The sequence below is a fragment of the Dipodomys spectabilis genome, unplaced genomic scaffold (genome assembly GCF_019054845.1).
Source record: "Dipodomys spectabilis isolate Male_0828 unplaced genomic scaffold, ASM1905484v1 ptg000504l, whole genome shotgun sequence".
In the NCBI taxonomy this organism is placed as follows: domain Eukaryota; kingdom Metazoa; phylum Chordata; class Mammalia; order Rodentia; family Heteromyidae; genus Dipodomys; species Dipodomys spectabilis.
Window position 1 is genome coordinate 2,874,500 of NW_024871181.1, and position 21,398 is coordinate 2,895,897.

At 56.1% G+C, this 21,398-nt stretch overlaps 2 protein-coding genes across 3 annotated transcripts in view; one reads left to right on the forward strand and one right to left on the reverse strand.

The window, feature by feature from the left end:
• The window catches only part of Crocc (ciliary rootlet coiled-coil, rootletin), a 42,112-nt gene extending 27,821 nt beyond the window's left edge, over positions 1–14,291 (forward strand). Inside the window, exons 26-37 of the mRNA XM_042669778.1 lie at positions 1,147–1,314; positions 2,347–2,734; positions 5,131–5,300; positions 5,398–5,518; positions 5,792–5,955; positions 7,160–7,375; positions 10,146–10,370; positions 11,172–11,321; positions 11,471–11,671; positions 11,763–11,894; positions 12,489–12,668; positions 13,780–14,291. Of these exons, the coding sequence (XP_042525712.1) occupies positions 1,147–1,314; positions 2,347–2,734; positions 5,131–5,300; positions 5,398–5,518; positions 5,792–5,955; positions 7,160–7,375; positions 10,146–10,370; positions 11,172–11,321; positions 11,471–11,671; positions 11,763–11,894; positions 12,489–12,668; positions 13,780–13,866 (2,202 nt within the window). The 3' untranslated portion in view covers positions 13,867–14,291. The remainder of the gene's footprint in view (positions 1–1,146; positions 1,315–2,346; positions 2,735–5,130; positions 5,301–5,397; positions 5,519–5,791; positions 5,956–7,159; positions 7,376–10,145; positions 10,371–11,171; positions 11,322–11,470; positions 11,672–11,762; positions 11,895–12,488; positions 12,669–13,779) is intronic.
• An 800-nt stretch (positions 14,292–15,091) lies between these two features.
• Positions 15,092–20,726, reverse strand: Mfap2 (microfibril associated protein 2). 2 transcript variants are annotated; one of them, XM_042669782.1, is made up of 9 exons: positions 20,682–20,726; positions 18,170–18,245; positions 17,259–17,345; positions 17,091–17,117; positions 16,916–17,002; positions 16,746–16,799; positions 15,994–16,081; positions 15,739–15,812; positions 15,092–15,589 (listed from the first exon to the last, which is right to left on the reverse strand). In XM_042669782.1, the coding sequence occupies exons 2-9, from the start codon at positions 18,204–18,206 to the stop codon at positions 15,486–15,488; spliced, it is 558 nt and encodes a 185-aa protein (XP_042525716.1). In that variant the 5' UTR covers positions 18,207–18,245; positions 20,682–20,726; the 3' UTR covers positions 15,092–15,485. The 2 variants fall into 2 exon arrangements, with proteins under 2 accessions (XP_042525716.1, XP_042525715.1); XM_042669781.1 differs by having other exon boundaries at positions 17,259–17,348.
• Positions 20,727–21,398: the final 672 nt, after the last annotated feature.

Here is a 21,398-nt window from a genome sequence, read left to right on the forward strand (position 1 = left end):
TAGCTAGGATTGGGAGGCTGAGATCTGAGGATCACAGTTTGAAGCCAGCCTGGGCAAGAAAGTTCACAAGACCCTTTCTCAAGTGAGAGCAGAATGTGATGGTGCTCACCTATTATCCTAGCTATGATGAGAAGCCTAATATATGTGAATCATGGTCCAGGTGTGTGACTGGGCAAGAAGCCAGACTGTATCTTGAAAAGGCGGTAGTAAGAACATTTGCCTTGCCAGGCATTGGTGACTCATGCCTATAATCCCAGCTACTGGGACGGCTGAGATCTGAAGATCATGTTTTGAAGCCAACCTGGGAAGGAAAGTCCACAAGACTCTTACCTCCAGTTAACTACCAAAAATCCAGAAGTGGAGCTGTGACTCAAGTGCTAGAGTGCTAGCCTTAAGCAAAAAAAAAAAAAAAATCAGTGACAGCACCCAGGCCTTGAGTTCAGGCTGCAGGACCAGCACAAAATAAACAACAAAAAACCTGCTTGGCAAAAGTGAATTCAAACCCCAGTACTGCCACCAAAAACAAAACAAAACAACCCAAGCAAACAAGTAATAGCAACAGAGTCAGGTGCTAGTTTCACAGCTGTGATCCTAGCTACTCAGAAAGGTGAGATCTGAGGATCTTGATTTAAAGCCAGCCTAGGCAGACAAATCCATGAGATTCTTCTTTCCAAATAGCCAGCAAAAAGCCATAGGTGGAGGCTCAAATGGTAGTGGGCCACCAAGGGAGTGTGAGGCTCTGAATTCAAGCCCTAAGGAAGTTGCTTACTTAGCACAGCTAGACATAGGGTAAGCACATCAAACATCTGAATTGTATTTGCAGATGACAGGTGGCCCCAGGGCTGGGGCTCCTGCCCCGTGGAACTTCAAATCTGATTAGGGCTCAAATCCCTGGCTCCCTTCCCCTACCCACGTGAACTCCAGATCTGATTGGGGCTCAATTCCCCTACTACCTGTGTGGAGGGTTGTTGGGGCCCAAGAATTACATGGCCATTGGTGAGGTTGCTCAAGGCTGGCTCTCCTTGCCTTTGGAGTGGTAGCTGATATGTGTGTCCCAAGACCAGGGAGTCTTGAGTGTCCCCTGGGCCAGGACTGGCCAGGGCACAGGGGCACAGTTCACCATTTGTTGCTCTTTCTTTCTCACAGATGAAGATGTTGGACACTGATAATACCAGGCTGGGCCGGGAGCTGGCAGAGCTGCAGGGCCGCCTGGCTCTGGGTGAGCGGGCTGAGAAGGAGAGCAGGTGGGAGGCCCTGGGCCTCAGGCAGAGGATAATGAAGGGTGAGGCCAGCCTGGAGGCCTTGCGGCAGGAGGTAACTGGACAGGAGGGCAGACTGCCTGGAAGTGGGGGGTGCTCTCTACCTTCTTCTTCCCTCCAGCAGAAAGTACATGGGTCCTCCAGTGCTAGAGTCCTTTAAGAATGCCCTCCCAGCACTTGTGATTATCTTCCACTCCCAGAGTTTCCCCTAATAACTGTGGGCGTAATGTATGTGGACACAAAGGCAACCTTGTTTGATCCTCTCAGCAGCCCCATACAGCAGGTCCTGCTAGCCACATTTACTAGGAGAACCAGACACCGGGGTACAGAGAAGCCAAGGCACCTACCCAACATCACACAGCTGCCCAGATGTGTCTGACCCTTAAAAGCCAGCACTTTCTCCACTCAGCCTCTTGTGGCTGTTTCACTGCTGTGGCTCCACTGTGTGATCCAGTCTCCTAATCTCTGTGCTTTAGTGTGCTTGTGGGAGAGGAGCCAGCGCAGCAGGAGTGGTGGAAGGAAAGACACTGGCCCAATGCCTGGCTCCAGGTGGTTGGTGCTCAGTACATGGAATTCCAGTGAACTGATGGTGCTTATTCTCTAAAGCAAAGGGTGGTGTTTGTGTTTGGGTAGCCACACACTGCCTTTAATACTCCAATGGTGTGGAGATAATTATTAAGTTTTGTGTGCCCAAAGGCCAAGAACAGCCTTTGAAACCAGAGTGTCAGGCTCTGACTCCTTGCTCTGTAGCACAAAAGCTGGGTGGCCTCAGATGAGTTACCTTCTTTGTGCCTCACTGTTATCATTGTAGAGTTAGGATGACTCAGAGTAGTGCGTTTATTTGGGAGCCTGGTACTGTCAAGTCCCATCCATTATAGATTAGCTGCTATTACTGATAAACGATACACACTGAGGAAAAGGTAGAAGATTAATCCCACACTGTTATTGCTCCCTCTTGCTTGGGTGGAGATCACTAAAGAACAGTTGTGGTCACTTGGGGTAGTGGGCACCAAGCTGGGCCGGGTAGGTGGGCCATTGGGTGGGGGTGGCCTTGTGGCCCTCACCTTCTGGCTTTGCCTTGTCCCAGCTCCAGGGATCCCAGCGGAAGCTGCAGGAGCAGGAGGGCGAGTTCAGAGCCCGAGAGCGAGGTCTGCAGAGCTCTCTGGAGGAGGCACGTGGTGCTGAGAAGAAGCAGCTGGACGTTGCCCGAGGACTGGAGCTGAGGCTGGAGGCAGCCCGGGCTGAGGCTACGGAGCTGGCATTGCGGCTGAGTGCAGCCGAGGGTCGGGCACAGGGCCTGGAGGCGGAGCTGGCCCGCGTGGAGGCACAGCGGCGCTTGGCGGAGACCCAGCTGGGTGGCCTGCGCTCCGCCCTGCGCAGAGGCCTGGGTCTAGGCCGAGCTCCCAGCCCAGCCCCCAGGCCAGTGCTGGGCTCCCTAGTCCTGGGCTCCCCTGCCCGGGATACACCTGTAGGAGGTGAGGCTGGGAGGGTGGGGAGGAATGCATACAGGCTGGTACTGGGGAGGCCATGCCCACTGCACCACTGCGTTTGCCTTCGTAGGGCCCACCCTCCTTTGGCCACGCCCCCACCAAGCTCTTCCCCCTCACTGATCTGTCTAGCTAGGAAAGGTTCTTAATTTTCCAACTCCTCTTCTGAGTTTTTGAACCCTGCCCTCTCTAGTCCTCAGCCTCCCATCTGAGCTCAGGGAGGCCACAGCAGGCCTAGGATGGTGAAACCGCTCCCAGACAGGCACAGCCAGCCTAATTGCCTTGCTGGATCATATTTCTTCTTTCTCACTCAGTATTTCAAGTGCTTAGTACAGGCCAAGAACCCTTAAACACTGGGGATCGAGCAGCAGACAGAACAGGGGTGTGTCTGCTCCCAGAGCTAGTAGTTCAGACATAGTACCAGCAGTTAGAAATGTGATTGATGTGGAACCTGTCAGGGAAAAAGGCAAAGGACGTTGCTGATCTGTGCAGCCTCTCTAGAAAATGGCAAAAAGCCTAAAGTAAAGTTACCACAAGACCCTAGGTATATAACCAAAATAATTTTTTTTTTTTTTTTGGGTCCAGTCGTGGGGCCTGAACTCTGGGCCTGGGCACTGTCTCTCAGCTCTTCAGCTCAAGGCTAGTGCTCTACCACTTGAGCCACAGTGCCACTTCTGGCTTTTTTCTTTTTGCTTATGTGGTGCTGAGGAATCAAACCCAGGGCCTTGAGCATGCAAGGCAAGCGCTCTACCACTGAGCCACCTTCCCAGCCCCTAACCAAAATAATTGAAGACTTTATTTCAACAGATTATCTGTATATCAGAGCTCACTGAAACATGATTCACAATAGCCAGTATGTGGTAACACCCCAAATGCTCACCACAAAAGGATAAACAAAACATGATAGCCATCCAATGGAATATAACTCAGCCTTTAGAAGGAATGACATTTTGATAAATGCTACAGCATAGATAAAACTTGACACTATAAATACATCAGTAACAAATTGACAAATATGAGTCTTATTTGTATAAGATCTAGAATTGACAACTCTATAGAAATGGAAAACAGATTAGAGCTGGTCAGTGATACCTCATGTAACTTTAGCCACTTGGGAGCCTGAGATCTGGAGGATCACAGTACACAGCTGGTCCCTCCTAGGATCCTAGGCACTGTGGACAAGATGAGTCTGTAGGAAGGCAGTCAACAGCACAGAGGCTGCCAAGGCTGCCATAAGGCCCAGAGTTTCAATGGCAGTGGTGTCCGAGCAGGAGCGCTGCAGTGGCACATACCTGAAGTCCTAGCTGAGGGACCCTGGAAGCTGAGACTGGAGGATAGAGAGTTGGAGGCCAGCCTGCTGCATAGCAAGAGCCTGTTTCCAAAAGTCAAAATGAACTGGGTACCAGTGGCTCACGCCTGTAATCCTAACTACTCAGGAGGCTGAGATCTAAGGATCACAGTCCAAAGCCAGCATGGGTAAGAAAGTCATGACTCTTATCTCCAGTTAAGCACCCAAAGAACCAAAAGTGACTCAAGTGGTAGAGCACTATCTTTGAGCCTAAAAGCTCAGAGTCAGTGCCCAGGCCCTGAGTTCAAGCCCCAGGACTGGCAAAAAAATAAATAAGGCTGGTAGTGCCACCCATGGCCTGGGTCCTGGGGACACCATGGTAGACAGGAATAATGTGGTCCTAGCCCTCTGACATGGGTTGAGTGGGGAGGAGATATCAGACCCCTAGGACCTCTCAAGGTCAGGGAGACCTCTGAGAAGTAGCCTAACAAATGGACTGGGTACTGAGAAACAGAAGAATCAGTAGCATGCATGAAGGCCTCAGGGCTAGAACAGGGAATGTTCTAGAACATGAGAGCTGGCCAGGCGCTGGTGGCTCACGCCTGTAATCCTAGCTACTCAGGAGGCTGAGATCTGAGGATCGCGGTTCAAATCCAGCCCTGGCAGGAGAGACCGTGAGACTCCTATCTCCAATAAACCACCAGAAAACCGGAAGTGGCGCTGTGGCTCAAGTGGTAGAGCGCTCGCCTTGAGCTGAAGAGCTGAGGGACAGTGCCCAAACCCAGAGTTCAAGCCCCACGACCGACAAAAAAAAAAAAAAAAAAAAGAACGTGAGAGCTAAAGGTGATGATGCAGAGTGGCCAGCTCATATAAGATGAGAGGATAATGCGGGAGAAGGCAACAAAGTTTCTAAGCTATAGCAAATAAGCTGAGCTTGTGTGAAGGTTGTGAGGGCTGGTGAGAGGTGTTAAGCAAGAGGGTACTGTGGCCTGGTTTGTTCTAGGAGGCTCATACACGCTCCTGAACACAGCAGGTACAGGATGCATGGGACACCACCACCTAGGGCTCCTGCATCCCTGAGTGTGTTCTCTTCCAGGAAGTGGGGACGGACTCAGCAGCCCCAACCCTTTGGAACACAGCCCTGGGTCCGAGCCACCATCCCCAGGACCTGTCACCTCCCCAGTGTCTCCAGACCTGGACCCAGAGACGGTGCGGGGAGCCCTCCGGGACTTCCTGCAGGAGCTGCGGAGCACCCAGCGAGAGCGGGTGAGCCTGGGCGTGGCGGGCTAGGCTGGGAGCTGGGGCCCTGAAGGGGCTGTGGGTTGTCAAAGCTGGGCTATCCATTTTTGCATTGGGATTCTAGGATGAACTCCGGGCCCAGACCAGGGCCCTGAATGGTCAGCTGGCTGAGATGGAGGCTGAGAGGGACAGCGCTGTAGTGCGGGTCAGGCAGCTGCAGAAGACCGTGTCTGAGAGCGAGGAAGGTGAGGCTGATCCCAGGACCCCTGCTCTCTGTGCCCCTGGCTACTGAGGTGGGAGGCTGGGGATTGGCCCTGCCCCAGTCCATGACCTGGCTCTAGGCTGTCTCCTCCAGGAGTCCTTTCAGGTCAGCCTTACCCTCTGTCCAGACCTGCAGTTATTGGGCACAGACAAGCATGCAGGCTATGTATGGTCGGTGGGATGCAGGCTGGGCTTCTGTGGCCTGACTCAGGTCTCAGGGCTGTGTCAGGCCTGATGGGACTTGGTGGTGGCTGCAGCCCGGCGCAGTGTGGATGGGCGGCTGAGTGGGGCCCAAGCGGAGCTGGCACTGCAGGAGGAGAGCGTGCGGCGCAGCGAGCGGGAGCGCAGGGCCACGCTGGACCAGGTGGCTGCACTGGAGAGGAGCTTACAGGCCATGGAGAGCGAGCTCCGGGCCAGCCAGGTGGGCAGGGGCTGAGGGCCAGTGGGGGCAGGTGGGGAACCTGTACGCCTGTGTGGATGTGGAAGCCCTACCCTCCATTTCTCTGCAGTCTCCCACAGTAGCCTGTGCCTTTTTCCACAAGAGCATACTCAGCTCTGGGTCTCATTTCCACTCAGCTGCAGGGAAAGGGTTTGGGCTTGAAACTGATAGTCACAGACTCAAGTCCGGCCTCTGGCCTGTCTGCTGTCTGCTTCTTGTGCATGGCTTCTGTACAGGGGGCACTAGGAATAGTCTCTCATTTTGTCTGGGTCTCTGGATAGCTATGTGAATAGTGTTCTTGGGTTTGACACGGCTGTGTGTGTATGTGTCTGTTTGTGTGTCTGAGGCAGGAAGGCCCATGCTTTAGTGATGACAGCCCTGCCTTTAGAAACCAAAGCCCCTGCTTTTCCTTTTCCTGGCCTTCCAGGCCTGTCCTGCAGCCCACCCCTGCCTCTGGCTGAGGGCCAGGCTGGAACTGAATTGTTATGTCTGCGGCTTCAGCTCTGGCCTCAGGCCCAGCCACAGGGGCCCGGGAGGAGGCCAGGAACAAAGCTGGGCAGGAGCCAGAGTGGGGGCTCCTAGGCCAGACAAGGCAGAATGCGGCCCTAAGTGAGGGCTAGGCTGGGTGGGATTGGAGGGCTACAGTGACATCTTGACCCGCCATGTCTGCAGGGGAAGTGTGGATTGAAGGACTCCTAGTTCATCTTCCTGTACTGTCTCCACTCCCCACGTTCCCTTCACTGCCTGACCACTGACTAGGGACAGAGATTTACCCCTAAAACCATAGAACAGTGGGGCCTGCAGTGCTGCCCAGCTCAGCTCAGGTTACACATGCAGCTTCCTGCCATTCTGGAAAGCAATTCCATGGAGCAGGGAAAGGCCCTGGAATCTGCATTTTCCACTCCTCTCCCTGGTGCTCTATGGGCACACAGTCCAGTCTTCCAATGTACAGACAATGACACAGGGTCAGAGGGTAGGAGGATGATCCTAGGTCACATGACCTGTTAACCATAACCGGACAGTGTTCTGGGATCTTTAAATCTTCTTACCCTGTGAACGGTGGAGGAAACGGAGTCCCTCAGGAGTCAAAATTTCTTCAAGGCCTGCTTTGTCCTAAGGGCAGTGTGGTGTGGGAGGGACTGCAGGTAGATAGGGCCTGTTGGGCTTGAGCCTCCTCCACCTGCAGGAGAAGATGAGCAAGATGAAGGGCACTGAGGCGAAGTTGGAGAGTGACAAGCGGCGCCTGAAGGAGGTGCTGGATGCCTGTGAGAGCCGCACCATCAAGCTGGAGCTGCAGCGGCGCGCGCTCGAGGGGGAGCTGCAGCGCAGTCGCCTGGGCCTGAGTGACCGCGAGGCCCAGGCCCAGGCCCTCCAGGACCGGGTGGACTTCCTGCAGAGACAGGTGAGTCCCCTGTGCACAGCCCCTCCATCTGCATACCCTATCCCAGCACTTTACAGAGACCATGTGACCCCCACAGCCCTGGGGCAAGTATTATGGTCATCCTTGCTAGTGGTGGCGGTGGTGATGGTGGTACTGGGGTTTGAACTCAGGGCCTTGTGCTTGCTAGGCAGGAGCGCACCACCTCTGAGCCATACCTCCAACCTTTTTTTCAGTTCAAATTGAATGCTCTACCACTTGAGCCACAGCACCACTTCCAGTTTTCTGGTGGTTAATTGGAGATAAGAGTCTCACAGACTTTGGGGCTGGGAAGGTGGCTCAGTGGTAGAGTGCTTGCCTTGCATGCATGAGGCCCTGGGTTTGATTCTTCAGCACCACATAAACAGAAAAAGCGGGAAGTGGCGCTGTGGCACAGGTGGTAGAGCACTAGCCTTGAGCTGAAGAGGGACAGTGCCCAGGCCCAGAGTTCAGGCCCCATGACCAACAAAAAAAATGAGTCTCAGCCGGGTGCTGGTGGCTCATGCCTATAATCCTAGCTACTCAGGAGGCTGAGATCTGAGGATCGTGGTTCAAAGCCAGCCCGGGCAGGAAAGTCCGTGAGACTCTTATCTCCAATAAACCACTAGAAAACCGGAAGTGGCACTGTGGCTCAAGGGGTAGAGCACTCGCCTTGACCTGAAGAGCTGAGGGACAGTGCCCAAACCCAGAGTTCAAGCCCCAGGACCGACCAAAGAGAAAAAAAAATGAGTCTCACAGACTTTCCTGCCTGGGCTGGCTTTGAACTGTAATCCTCAGATCTCAGCCTCCTGAGTAGCAAGGATTACAGGCATGAGCCACTAGGGCCCGGCATTTTTTTTTTTTTTTTAGTAGTAGTGCTTCAACTCAGGGCCTCACACTCTTGCTTGGCTTTTTTCTCAAGGCTGGCACTCTACAACTTGAGCCACATCTCTACTTCCTGCTCTTTGCTGGTTAATTAGAGACAAATGTCTGTTAGATGTGTCTTCCTGAGCATGGAACCAGGATCCTCAAGTCTCAGCCTCCTGAGTAGCTAGTATTACAGGCATGAGCCACTGGTGCCCACCTTTGACTGGTTATTTTTGAGATGTCACTGCGTGAATGTGTACCTGGATCACAATCCACCTGTTCTAGGCTTCTGTTACTAGCTGGCAGGTATGCCCAGCTTCTTCTGTTGAGATAGTCTTGGTCTTGCAGATTTTTCTGCTTCGACTGGCCTAGAACCAGGATTCTCTCAGTTTTAACCTCTCATATAGCTAAAAGACAGGAAGGTACCACTGCACCCAGCTGTTGGTTGAGAAGGGGTCCTGAGATCTTCCTGATCTCAGCATGAGCCATTGGCACATGGCTCATCCTTGTTTATCACATAGCTAATAGAAGGCAGATACAGTTAGATATCAGGCTAGCCATGGTGGCTCATGTCTGTAATCTCAGCTACTTGGGAGGTAGAGATTGGGAGGATTGCCTCTTGACATTGGCCTAAGCAAGAAAAGTTAGACTCTATATCAAAGAATAAGCAAGGCATGGTACTTTGTGCCTGTAATCCCAACTGTGTAAGAAGTGAGTAGTCCGAGACTGACCTATGTAAAAAGCCTGAGATTCTATCTCAAAAATAACTACAGCAAAGAGAAAGGCAGGTGCTAGTGGTGCTAGCCACTCAGGAGGCTGAGATCTGAGAATCACAGTTCAAAGCCAGCCTGGGCAGGAAAGTCCATGAAACTCTTACCTCTAATTAGCCACCGAAAAGCTGGAAGTTGATTTTTGGCTCAAGTGGTAGAGCACTAACCTTGAGCAAAGAATGCTTAGCAACAGTGCTCAGGCCCCAGAGTTCAAGCCCTAGGACTGGCACAAAAAAAGAAGAGTTGGAAATGTGGTAGATCTCTTGCCTAGCCAATGCACAGTCCTAGTAAAACCCCCAGAACTGCCATAAATAAGAATTAGGGGGCTAGGAATGTGGCTTAGTGGTAGAGTGCTTGCCTAGCATGCATGAAGCCCTGGGTTTGATTTTTCAGCTCCACATAAACACAGAAAGCTGGAAGTGGTGCTGTGGCTGAAATATAGTGCTAGCCTTGAGCAAAAGAGAAACTCTGGGGCCAGGCAATGGTGGCTCAAATCTGTAATCCTAACTACTCAGGAGGCTGAGATCTGAGGATTGAGTTCAAAGCCAGCCTGGGAAGAAAAGTCTGTGAGACTCTTATCTCCAATAAACCACCAGAAAACTGGAAGTGGTGCTGCGATGAGGGTAGAGTCCTCACCTTGAGCTGAAGAGCTGAGGGACAGCACCCAGATCCTGAGTTCAAGCCCCAGGACCAAAAATAAATAAAAAATCAGGGATAGTTCAAGCCCCAGGACTCTCCCCCACCCCTGCCAAAATATAAATAAATAAAATTGAGGACTGTGTGATGAGAGCCTGCATTCGGGGACACGGGCAAGTTAGCATGAGGATTCCACATTTCCCTTTGTGCCTTGGCTGCTAAGAAGTGCCTAACTGGCATGTTCAATAACACTAGTCTTGCATGGACACTTACAACAAGTACACAACAACATTTTAGGATTGTGGCAGAGGCAACAGGGAGAAGAGGTATATGGGGTCTGGGACAATAAGCTTTCAGGGCTGTGGACGTAGGTAGTTAACCCACGGTGGGCTGTCAGAGGGAATGCACAGGAACAATGAGGATCCACGGAGAGCTTGGGTTGGGCGCACCTGTCGGAGCCCAGAGTGGGAGTGCAGCCCTTGCCATCCTGTCTGTCCTCCCAGGTGGCAGACAGCGAGGCGAAGGCAGGAACCTTGCAGCTGACGGTGGAGCGCCTGAACGCAGCCCTGGCCAAGGTGGAGGAGAGTGAGGGGATCCTGCGGGGCAAAGTCCAGAGCTTGACTGAAGCTCTGGCCCAGAGCAGTGCCAGCCTCACCAGCACCCAAGACAAGAACCTGCACCTTCAGAAGGCCCTAACTGCCTGCGAACATGACCGACAAGTACTCCAGGTATGGTGATCACAGGTTCTGGTGGTGGAGAAGGCGAGCCAACTAGTGGTGAGCCAGACAATGGGCTGTTGGCTGGGAGTTGTTTTTTTGGGGGGGTCTGGTTGTGGGGCCTGAACTCTGGGCCTGGGCGCTGTCCCTCAGCTCTTCAGCTCAAGGCTAACACTCTACCACTTGAGCCACAGTGCCACTTCTAGCTTTTTTTCTTTTTTGCTTATGTGGTGCTGAGGAATCGAACCCAGTGCCTCATGCATGCAAAGCAAGCGCTCTACCACTGAGCCACTTTCCCAGCCCTGGCTGGGAGTTTTTTTTGTTTTTTTTGTTTTTTTTTATTGTAAAGATACTATACAGAGGGTTACAGTTACATGAGTGAGGTAATGGGTACACTTCCTCTTGAACATTGTTACCCCCTCCATATTGTTTTCCCCCTACTATCCCTTCCCTCCCTACCTTCCCCGAGGTTCTTTTTTTTTTTCTTTTTTTATTGTGATTAAGTGATTACGTAATTTCTGGCTGAGAGTTTTAAAGAGCCAACCAGTGAGAGCAGGCTTGAGGGAAGAGTGGGGTCAGGGGAGCAGGAGCCAATTGGAAGGCTCTGGCATGATGAAGGAGACCCAATGAAAGAAGGAACACACTGGTAGAGACCCAGTGCAGAGATAAGTGGGGGAAGTTAGGGTGTGAAAGGCTCCCACAATATGCCCACCAGTTTTGTGGACTGTGACCCTGCCCAGAGATAGAGGAGAGGGGACTCTTTTGCCTTTGAGCCCTAGGGTTGGCCTCGCATCATCCACCTCTGTTCCCCAGGAACGGCTAGATGCTGCCCGGCAGGCATTGTCTGAAGCTCGGAAGCAGAGCAGCTCTCTGGGCGAGCAGGTGCGGACCATGCAGGGTGAGCTGGCAGAGCTGGAGCTGCAACGGGCAGAGGCTGAAGGGCAGCTGCAGCAACTGCGGGAGGTGAGGCCCGTGCTGGGTGCCTTCCACCCATTGCAGCCTTACCCACCCCCTGGCCTAAGCTCCCAGGAGGGGCATGGCCAGCGTGGCCACCACCGCATTATACACATGTGGAAACAGGCACAAAGAGAACTGCCTGACCTCTGCTACAGGTGCTGGAGCAGCGGCAGGAGGGTGAGGCCGAGGCCCTACGCACGGTGCAGAAGCTGCAGGATGAGCGGCAGCGGCTGCAGGAGCGGCTGGGCAGCCTGCAGCGTGCCCTGGCACAGCTGGAAGCTGAGAAGCACGGAGTGGAAGGCTCAGCCCAGCGGCTGGACAAGGACCGCGTGTCCCTCAGGAGGACGCTTGACAAGGTGCGCCACTCACCAGGGGCGCCCTCGCTGCCTTTGGATCCTGGCTTGGATAGGTCTTGGCCGTGGCATCTGCCTCTGTTCTCCCTTCTAGGTGGAACGCGAGAAGCTCCGCAGCCGGGAGGACGCTGTGCAGCTGAGTGCCGAGAAGGGCCGCCTGGGCCGCACCCTCACTGGGGTCGAGCTGGAGCTGGCTGAGGCCCAGAGGCAGATCCAGCAGCTGGAGGTTCGCCCCTGCCACCAGCACCTCACCCTCTCCCTCACTTTGGTCCCCAACTCCATCCATTCCTAGTCAAGTGTGAGCAGTTCCTACGGGTGGAGGGGACTCTTCACGTGGAGAGAGGACTGCTAGTCTGTCTGCGGGGAGCTGTGCATCCCCAGGTGGGCATGAAGAGGTGGGAGTGTCCACAGGAGTTTGCCTGTGTATGGAACCATCTCCCACACCCGCGGCACGTGTGCTTGTGTCCAGGTGTTTTCATGTATGCAGGTCTAAGAGTAGTGAGACTGCGCGTTTGCATCAAGTCAACATGGTGATTACCGGTGGGCTTGCTTTTGTTCCTGAGTATACATGAGCCAATCTTTGGGAGAGAGGAGAGGAGGAAGGGAGGGAGAAAGAGAGAGAGAGAGAGAGAGGAGAGACACACACAGAGACACACACACACAGAGACAGAGGATACAGCCTGACCCAGGATTTTTAGACTCACAGTCAGCCAGTGAGGTGGGGACAAGCAAGGATTTCCTCACCCCACCTGGCCATGCTTCAGGGAAGCTATGTGCAGCATATACTGGGCCAGAATCCTAAGTGTGGCTCATCCTGCAGGCCCAGGTGGAGGCCTTGGAGCAGAACCATGGCCCAGGGCCACTGGAGGCGGACGAGCAGCAACAGCTGGAGCTACAGCAGGAGGTGGCACACCTGCGCAGGGCCCAGGTGCAGACGGAGCGCGCTCTGGAGGCGCGGGAGCACATCCACCGCCAGCGGGTCCGGGGGCTGGAGGAGCAGGTATAGCCCTTCCTCCAGTACGGGGGGTGGGAGGGGGGCGGGGGGGGGCTGTTGAGCCAGGGTGGAAACTGGGGCTTTAGAGGAAAGGGCTGGTCACAGATGGTCACATAAATAGCTGATGGTGTCTGTAACTTGCAGAGGGCTAGGTGGATCAGTGCTGGTACCAGCCACATCACTCGGACAAGGAGTCTGAGTGATGCTCCCCAGGCTCAGTCCTTCCACGGGGCTCACCCTGCACCCTGGCTTTACGCCCAGGCAGGCCTTCTCCCTGGGTGGCACAGGTAGCCTCAGCAGCTCTAGCCTGTTCTCCCTACTACCTGGGAGCCTAGGAGACTCTAGGTTCCCAGAGTCCCAGAGACCTAAGGCTCTGTCCTGCTCTAGAAGATAAGGGAAGGCCGGGTGTCAATGGCTCTCGCCTGTACTCCTAGCTACTCAGGAGGCTGAGATCTGAGGATCACAGTTCAAAGCCAGCCCGGAGCCGGGCACCAGTGGCTCACGCCTGTAATCCTAGCTACTCAGGAGGCTAAGAGCTGAGGATCATGATTCAAAGCCAGCCCAGGCAGGAAAGTCTGTGAGACTCTTATTTTCAATAAACTACTAGAAAACCAGAAGTGGTGCTGTGGCTCAAGTGGTAGAGCACTAGCCTTGAGCTGAGGAGCACAGGGACAGTGCCCAGGCCCAGAGTTCAAACCCCACCACTGACCAAAAAAAAAAAAAGATAAGGGAGGGTTTTATCTTCCTGGTGGCACCAGCCTGAGCCCTGGGGTATCCTCACTGGCCAGCAAGATCACTGTGCCTGATGCAGTCACATCTGCAGGGCTTGGCTGCCCTGGTCACGTGTCCACGCCTAGAGCATAGGCTGGAGCTAGGCCCACCAGAGGTGGGCTGGAGTAGCCCCTGAGGATGCTCAACAGGCAGGCACCTGACTGCTATAAGGGGCAAAGAGGAAGGAAGGCCATCCTGGCTCTTAGGGATACCACACCTGCCCTGCCTCAGGCAGCATTGGGTCCTTCTGTGTCCCCAAAGCTGTGGCTGAGTGGCTCTCCATTGACTCCCTCCTTCTCTCCGAAATCACACTAGGACCTAGACTTCCCTGCCCTTTCTTCCCCAGGTGTCCACCCTGAAGGGGCAGCTGCAGCAGGAGCTTCGAAGGAGCTCAGGATCCTGCTCCCTGCCCTCCGGCACCCCAGAGAAATGAGTTCCTTCCCAGAAAACAGCCTGTGTGAGACAGAACAGGGGCCTGTTGAGAGGGGGCCAGTGCTGGGTTGGGAGGACACCATCTCCAGACCCCCCCGAACCCCAGCTTCATAGCGTCGTCACCTCAGCACTCCTGCCCTGGGAAAAGCCACTTTAGATTTGACAAGTCCTCCTGAGAGCACTGAGCCAAAGTCTGGTCAGGGAGAGCCCTTGACTCCAGCTAGCCCTGGGGCAAGGGCTCATGGGAAAGAGGGGTACTCAGCGCAGGGTAGGGGCAGCACCCGGGCCCTGACTGGCTTCCAGAGACCCCGCCACCATTCAGAATTTGTTAGTGAGCTTAGAGTGTTTGTATTTTTGTACCTTTTTGTAATGTTAACTATTGAGAACTGGTGTTTTTTGGTCACAAGACCTGTTTTCTAAAATCTGTTTGGCTCAGGTTCTTTGTTCCTCTATCAGCAAGGCTCATCCTGGGGGGCATAGGGTGGAGGGAGGGGCCTGGGCAGGAGGGCCGGGCCCTGTGGGTGTGCCGGGGAATCCAGAGACAGAGGCCTGTCTGTGTCCAGTCAGGACTTGCCAACCTCACAGGGTGTCCTGGGCCCCTCGTTTACAGATGAGGTGTCAAGACTTGGGCTGGGACCTGGCTTGGCACCTTGACTCTTCCCAAGCAGACCTCTCCTGCCCTTCTCTGGCCTCCCTCAGGACAGGGCCACCCTGGCCACAGCAGGGCTCCGACGCAGTGAGGTGAGCAAGGGCAGGCTAACAGTAGGCCTGGGGCTCACTCTGGCTCTGCCAAGAGGTGCCAGGTAGCACTGCTGCACAGCCGCAGTGGTATCTCTGTGTAATGGGTCCCACCGGTGGCAGTGAGAGGTGTCTCAGTGTGCAGGGCAGGCTGGGAGAGGGGCTGCAGTGGCTCCCCCATCTCTGCCTTCCCCATCTCCCCCTCCACTGCCACTCACCTGATGCCTCACAGCGTGGTCACACCTTCCGGTGACTCGTCCACACAGGCCAGGCAGCCCTGACCATGAGAATGCTGTGCGCGGGGGCCTTCTGCTCTTCCTACCTCCCCCACCACGCATGCGCGTGCACGCTCATGATGGCAGGTGTGTTGCCCATTTGGGTAGGCCAGAGCTGAAGCCAGAGGGGGCAGAGGCAGTTACCTGAATACTCCCTCTTCTCCGCCAGGCTCTTCCTTCTGTGCTCTGTGTAGAAAAGTGACCCTGGGTCTTTTGTAAAAACTTTTAATTTTGTATAAAACAAAAGTGGTCCATGCCTGGGGGCTGTTAGCAAATCCAAGCAGGCCAGCTGGGGTGAGGGGCGTCGCTAACCTCTGGGGAGGCTGTAAAGAGGTGACTGCCCTCAGTGGGCCTGAGGAGGCACACGGGAGCCCAGGCCTCACCCCGAGGCGTTGAATGCTCCCCATGAGGACTAAGCAGTGGGGGGCTCTCACTGCACTGGGGTGGCCATGGGCTAGGGAGGAGCCTGGAGCACCACAGGCAGGCCCCCACCCCCACGCTGAGCCACTGCACAGAAGAAAAGGAGTTGGGTGGGGGAAAAGCACCAAGTCAGACAAGGCCAGAGGCAGGGTCCAGCGGGGCTCGCGATGCCAGCACCAGCTCCCCCCTAGCAGCCCCCGCAGCTCCTGGCACAGGAGGCCGCCACAGACTGGCACAGGCCACTGACGGCCATCACACCGCACTTGGAGAACTTGTCCCGGCACAGGTCAGCTGTAGGGGCAGGGAGGAGGAAGGGTGAGGGTGCAGGCGTGAGGGGCTGTGGAGGGCGGGGAATCGGGGTGCTGGGCAAGTGGGCACAGATATGTAATCTGCCAGGAACACGGATGGTGGTGGGCAGCAGAAAGAGTGGGGAGTCCTACCTCGGAGGAGTTCCTCATGGGCACACACAGTGCGGACACAGATCTCTTTGTTGACCACATATACACGGCGGAGGCTGAGGGGAGGAGGAGGGAAGGGGGAAGAAGGCTCAGCTCCACCTGCACCCCGTGGGACAGCCCAGGCCCACCCCCAGAGTCAAGTTCTACTGCAGAACTCAATACTCCAAACTCCAACCTTGGTGTCTGGACCTGTCCCGCCCCCACCCAGCGCTTTGAAGATGCCCCCATGCTGCTCACCTGTAGAAGCAGACCTCGTTGAGACACTGTTTGCAAGGCTTGTGGATGGAGTAGAGGCGGGTGCACGGGTACTGTTCCTCACGGCAGTCTAGGGCACAGATGGGGCTCAGGAGGGGAGGGAACGCCCCCAAGCTCACCCATATGGACAGGGGCCCAGACCTCACTACCCAGCATGCACAGGTAGACCTTGTACAGTTACCTTGTCTTACACCACACATACACACTGCCACACTCAGAAATACGCTGTCAAACATCTGAGAGCGAACACACACACACACACACACACACAGCCACCTCAGGAGGCAGTGGAAGTCCAGCAGATTTGCAGACCTCAGGAACTCCACGCTGGCTCTGCCTCCTTCGTGAGCGAGCTCAGGCTCATGCTCCCAGCCTGCCCCGAGGCTCTCGGCCTCAGCCGGCCTGGACTCCCTAACCCCTGGGCTTCCCGGTGCCTGGACATGGGCACCACTCAGTAACTCCAGCCGGCAGGAAGCCCTCAGCATAGACCCTGACCTCCCCGCATCCTTGAGACCATGACCCAGGCCTCTGGCCAGGCCAGCCAAGACAGGATAGGGTCTCTGAGCTGCCTGAGGGTCTGAAAATGCTACCCTAAAGCACAGGTACATCTCCCAGCACCCCTCCCCTTCCACTGCCCCACTGCCTAGTCCTGCAAGTTGACCCACACTGTTGCCAACTCTAGCCCAACTTCTGGAGCCATGCCTCTGTTTCCCCAGCTGTCAGGAGGCTCTTACCAAGAGGCCCAGGTTCTGTGGGTTCAATCTCAGCATTCTGTGGCTCTGGTGGTTCTGAGATAGAGAAGAGAAGGTGAGGAGCCCCTGGGAGGGAGTCTAGCAAGGGCAGAGGTCACCTGAGCCCTGGCCCAGATGCCCTGGGAGAGCTGGGGGGCACAGCCCTGGCCTACCTGGGGTAGGAGCGGGGATGACTTCCTGTTGGACTTGCTGCTGGGACTGGAACTGGAACTGCTCCTCTGGAGGGCGGGGACTCACTTCTGCATTGGGTGACAAGGGGTCTGCTCCTTACTTCACCTCCAGGGTCCCCCACTTCCCACTTTGTTCCTGTCCCATCCTGGCCCTTACCTTGATAATCGTAGTAGTCTGGGCTGTCTGCAAGTGAAAACATTTGCGGAACTGGTGTGAGTCAGGCTGCCTTGTGTCCCCCCTCCCCGAAATGAGGTCCTGTGTGAGCCAGGGATCACCCCCCCCCCTCAAAGCCAGGCTTGGCATGGAAGGCTGAGGGCCCCTCACCGATCTGGTCGCCGTAGTGGGTATACTGGACATGGTCCGGGAACGGGGGCAGCGAGTCCAGGTCGTACTGGCCTTGAGCCAGTAGGCCTACTGGGGGGAGGCAGAGCATGTGTGGGTTCCCTGCAGGGAAGTGCGGCCCAAAGGACTTCTGGGAAGCAAAGTGGGTCACGAGCAGACTGCAAGAGCCTAGGACACTACAACCAGACTAGCAAACTGGGGGTCTGAACTCCTTCAACATGGTAAAGGCCCTAGGCTGCTCCTGCCTGCCGAGAGCCTTTGCACTCCATTCCCCCTAAGTTCAGTTCTCACCTGAACTTTCAGCTCTGCAGACCGGCCATCCTGCACCCACTAGTTCTCGGTCTATTTCCATCATCCTACTCAACTCCATCTGAAATGTATCTGTCTACTTGTTCAGTGTTTGCCACTTGTTCTTCCTTAGCCTGGGCTTTGTCTGCTTCAAGGTTGGGGGATGTCCAGCCCACAGGCCACTTAAGACCCTCAAAGCCATTTGGGTCTGACAGAGGTTCCCCACTCCTGGCCTGTTTCATTGCTATATCTCTAGGGCTTGGCCCAGTGCCTGGCACATAGTAGGATCAATCTGTATCTGTTGAATGGACCTGGAAGAGCCTTTGTGCCACACACTGATACTAATGACCTTCTCCAAGGTCAAGACAGTACAGTGGGTAGAGCCCCTAATGGCCTCCCTGTCTCAGCGACCTCCCCTCCCTGTTCTCTACCCTGGCTCCAGGCTGGTCCAGTTACAGTGCAGACCCTGCAGCCTATTGAGGACTGGAAGCAGAGTTCTGCCCATAGATTCATGGCAGGGTCATGACAAAGGCTGTCAGCTTCTCCCCCACAAACCCCACTCCTGTCTCATACAGGGAGCCAGCCCTGGCCCCAGGAGCACGTACCAGGCAGGAAGAGCAGGAAGAGGTAAGCAGCTCCCATGGCCCTTGAGGGAGGAGGCTGAGTGGTGTCAGAGGGCAGCTGGAAGAAGAGGAAAGGAGAGTGTATTCCAGGCCAGTGACCCCAGGCCGCAGAGCCCACCTCTGACCCCAAATTAAGCCTCAGAATAGAGCACCTGGAGTAGGGGCTGGGCTATTTGGAGAGACATCCAAAGTCCCTGCTTGGGGGTTCAGGTCAAGAGGGAATACTAGGTGGGTACTGGTGGCTCACACCTGTAATCCTAGCTACTCGAGAGGCTGAGATCTAAGGATCACAGTTCAAAGTCAGTCCAGGTAAAAGGCTGAGAGATTGTTGTCTCCAATTAACCAGCCAAAGACTGGAAGTAAGCCAGTGCTGGTGGCTCAGTTGTAATTCTAGCTACTTACAAGGCTGAGATTTGAGGATCAAGGTTTGAAGGCAGACTAGGCAGTAAAATCCATGACTTTTTTTGGGGAGGGGGAGGAAGGTCAGTTTTGGGGCTTGAACTCAGGGCCTGGGCACTGTCCCTGAGCTTCATTTGCTCAAGGCTGTCACTCTACCACTTGAACCACAGTGCCACTTCTGGCTTTTTCTGTTTATGTGGTACTGAGGACTCCAACCCCAGGCTTCATGCATGCGAGGCAAGCACTGTACCACTGAGCCACATCCCCAGCCCTCCATGAGACTCTTATCTCCAACTAACTAAAAAGTGGAGCTACAGCTCAAGTGGTAGAGTGCTAGTAGCCTTGAGTGAAAAAGCCAAGGGAGAGCTCAAGGTGCCGAGTTCAACTCCCCATACTGGTACAAGACTTGCAGTCTGGCCCTAAGACTGGTCCTGACAAATAGCCAGACTGCCCTTGCCCCCTGTTTACCTTACCAGGGGAACATTTCTAGGGCTCTTCCCCAGCCCAGCCAGTCTCTCCTTGGCCACACCCATGCCCACTCTGCCCTGGCAGCTGGGGGTGGAGCCTCATGCACTCTCAGAATCCTTGATCCCCCCAGAGTCCCAGTCCTGGCCAACCCCCATCACAGCCTCCACACACAGCTCAGCCCGCCTCTGCCTTTGCCAGGCCCACCACCTGCTCCCAATTAGCCCCTGGGTCCTGAGCATGTTGCTCAGCAGGAAACCACATGCATGCAGCCTGAGGGGCCCCCAGTGCAGCCAGGCTCCCAACCCCCAGAAGAGCCCTCTCCTGCCAGCTCCAGGCCTCCCAAGCCCTGGCGGTCTTCACCCCAGGCTCACGTGACTACAGCAGGCCGCACTTAGGCAGGAAGGAGACTGAGGAGGGCTCCTCCAGACCTTGGCATGCTTTTTGGCATTGAAGGTGGTGATGTCACCCAGCCCAGGGGTTCTACACCCCCCAGACACTGTGACATGTGTATCATTTTGGGGTGAGGGCACTAGTCCATCATTTTTTACCAGGTCCCTGGTGCTCAGGAGCTCCTGGGCACATCTACCCTCCCGTCTTGGCCGCACAGCGGACCTGGCACTGCCCGCAGGTCCCTGTGTCACGCCCAGCTCAGTGGAGGTGACCTCAAAACTGAGCCTACAGTGGAGAGGGCTGTGAGGGCCCAATCCACAGCCCAGCCATCCAAGAGCGGCCCCTCCTGTCCCAGCACAGGAAGCTCTTCCAGATGACTCACTGGGACCCCCAACTTGGCTTTTGGCCCCTCCCACCCCAGAATCTAGGAAAAGAGACAGAACCAGGGCATGTCCCCAGCTCCACAGGCTTCGTGGCCCCTGTCCATCTGCATTAGTTCTCTAAGGTGGTCTGGGCCCATCTGACAACCCAAGCCTCCCTGCTCATGGTAGCGGCGCGCATGCCACCTTCCAGACTGGCAGCAGGAGCCATCCTCTCAAGAATCACCCCCCACACACACACCCTCCTGGGGTATCCTGGGCAGGAGGACACCCCAGGAGCTTGGGGGGGTGAAGGGGTCTTCTAGAGGCTAGCAGTGGACCTAAAGAGGGGAATCCTACTTTTCCAAGCACTTCTAGACTGTGGATCTGGGGGGGGGGGTCTCGGGAGGACTGGATCGGCTCCAGAGGCGGCCCCCCCAACCTCTGGCCCCTCCGCATTTGCGCCCCTCTCTGCGGCCCTGGGTGGGAGAAGCGGCGCCCACGCTGGCCCAGACCCCGGGCGGGGGCCGATGCTGCACCCCGAGGCGCGGCTGCGCGTCGGCGGCTCGCGGCCTCGCACATCTGGGGGCTCTTTGTCCCGCGTCTGCTTCTGCCTCGGCTGCTCCGCTGCCCCCCGCCCGCCCGCCGCATTCCATCCAAGGACCAAAGTGCGCCCCCGAACCCCCACTTCTGGCTCCCCAAGCCCAGCCTCCCCCGACCCTCCCCAACTCTTCCCCAAAGCCACCCCAAACTTCCCCGATGTCCCCTTAGCATCTGTTCCGGAGCAGCTGCCCCCCGTGGATCGGGGTCCCGAGTGTCCGACGACCCCCGCCCCTGGGGCCCCCGGGGTCCCTCGGAGGAGCCAGGCGGGCACCTACCTGTCCGGCCACCGTGCCGCGCTCCAGTGGCTGCCCCGAGTGCGCCCCGAGCCCGCTGCCCGCCGAGCCCCCCTCCGGGCCCCCGACGGGCCGGCGCCCGCCTCCAGCCCGGAGCCGCTGGGTCCTAACGCGAGCGCCGCCCTGGCCCCACGCCTTGCCGCGGTTCCCGCCCGCGTGAGGGGTCCTCCCATCGCTAGTCCTCCTTCAGCGCCCCTGTACCCCACGCCACAGGCGTCCCAGCCCCCCAGGAGTCAGCCAAGGCAGCTCCGCTGGAAGGAGCCCCGGCTGGCGCTGGGGCGCACCTGGGGCCTGGTGTTCCCTCTTCCAAGGGTCTCTGATCTCCCGGGTCCCCAGCCTGCATCCTGCCCAGATGACTCCAACCAGCAGCCTCTCCCCTCTCCTCCCCTCTCCCCTTTCTTCCTCCCTCCCTCCTTCCTTCCTTCTCCCCCCCCCCCCTCCTTCCTTCCTTCCTTCCGGACCTGGCACTGCCTGCAGGTCCCTGTGTCACGCCCAGCTCAGTGGAGGTGACCTCAAAACTGAGCCTACAGTGGAGAGGGCTGTGAGGGCCCAATCCACAGCCCAGCCATCCAAGAGTGGCCCCTCCTGTCCCAGCACAGGAAGCTCTTCCAGATGACTCACTGGGACCCCCAACTTTGCCTTTGTCCCCCTCCCACCCCAGGATCTAGGAAAAGAGACAGAACCAGGGCATGTCCCCAA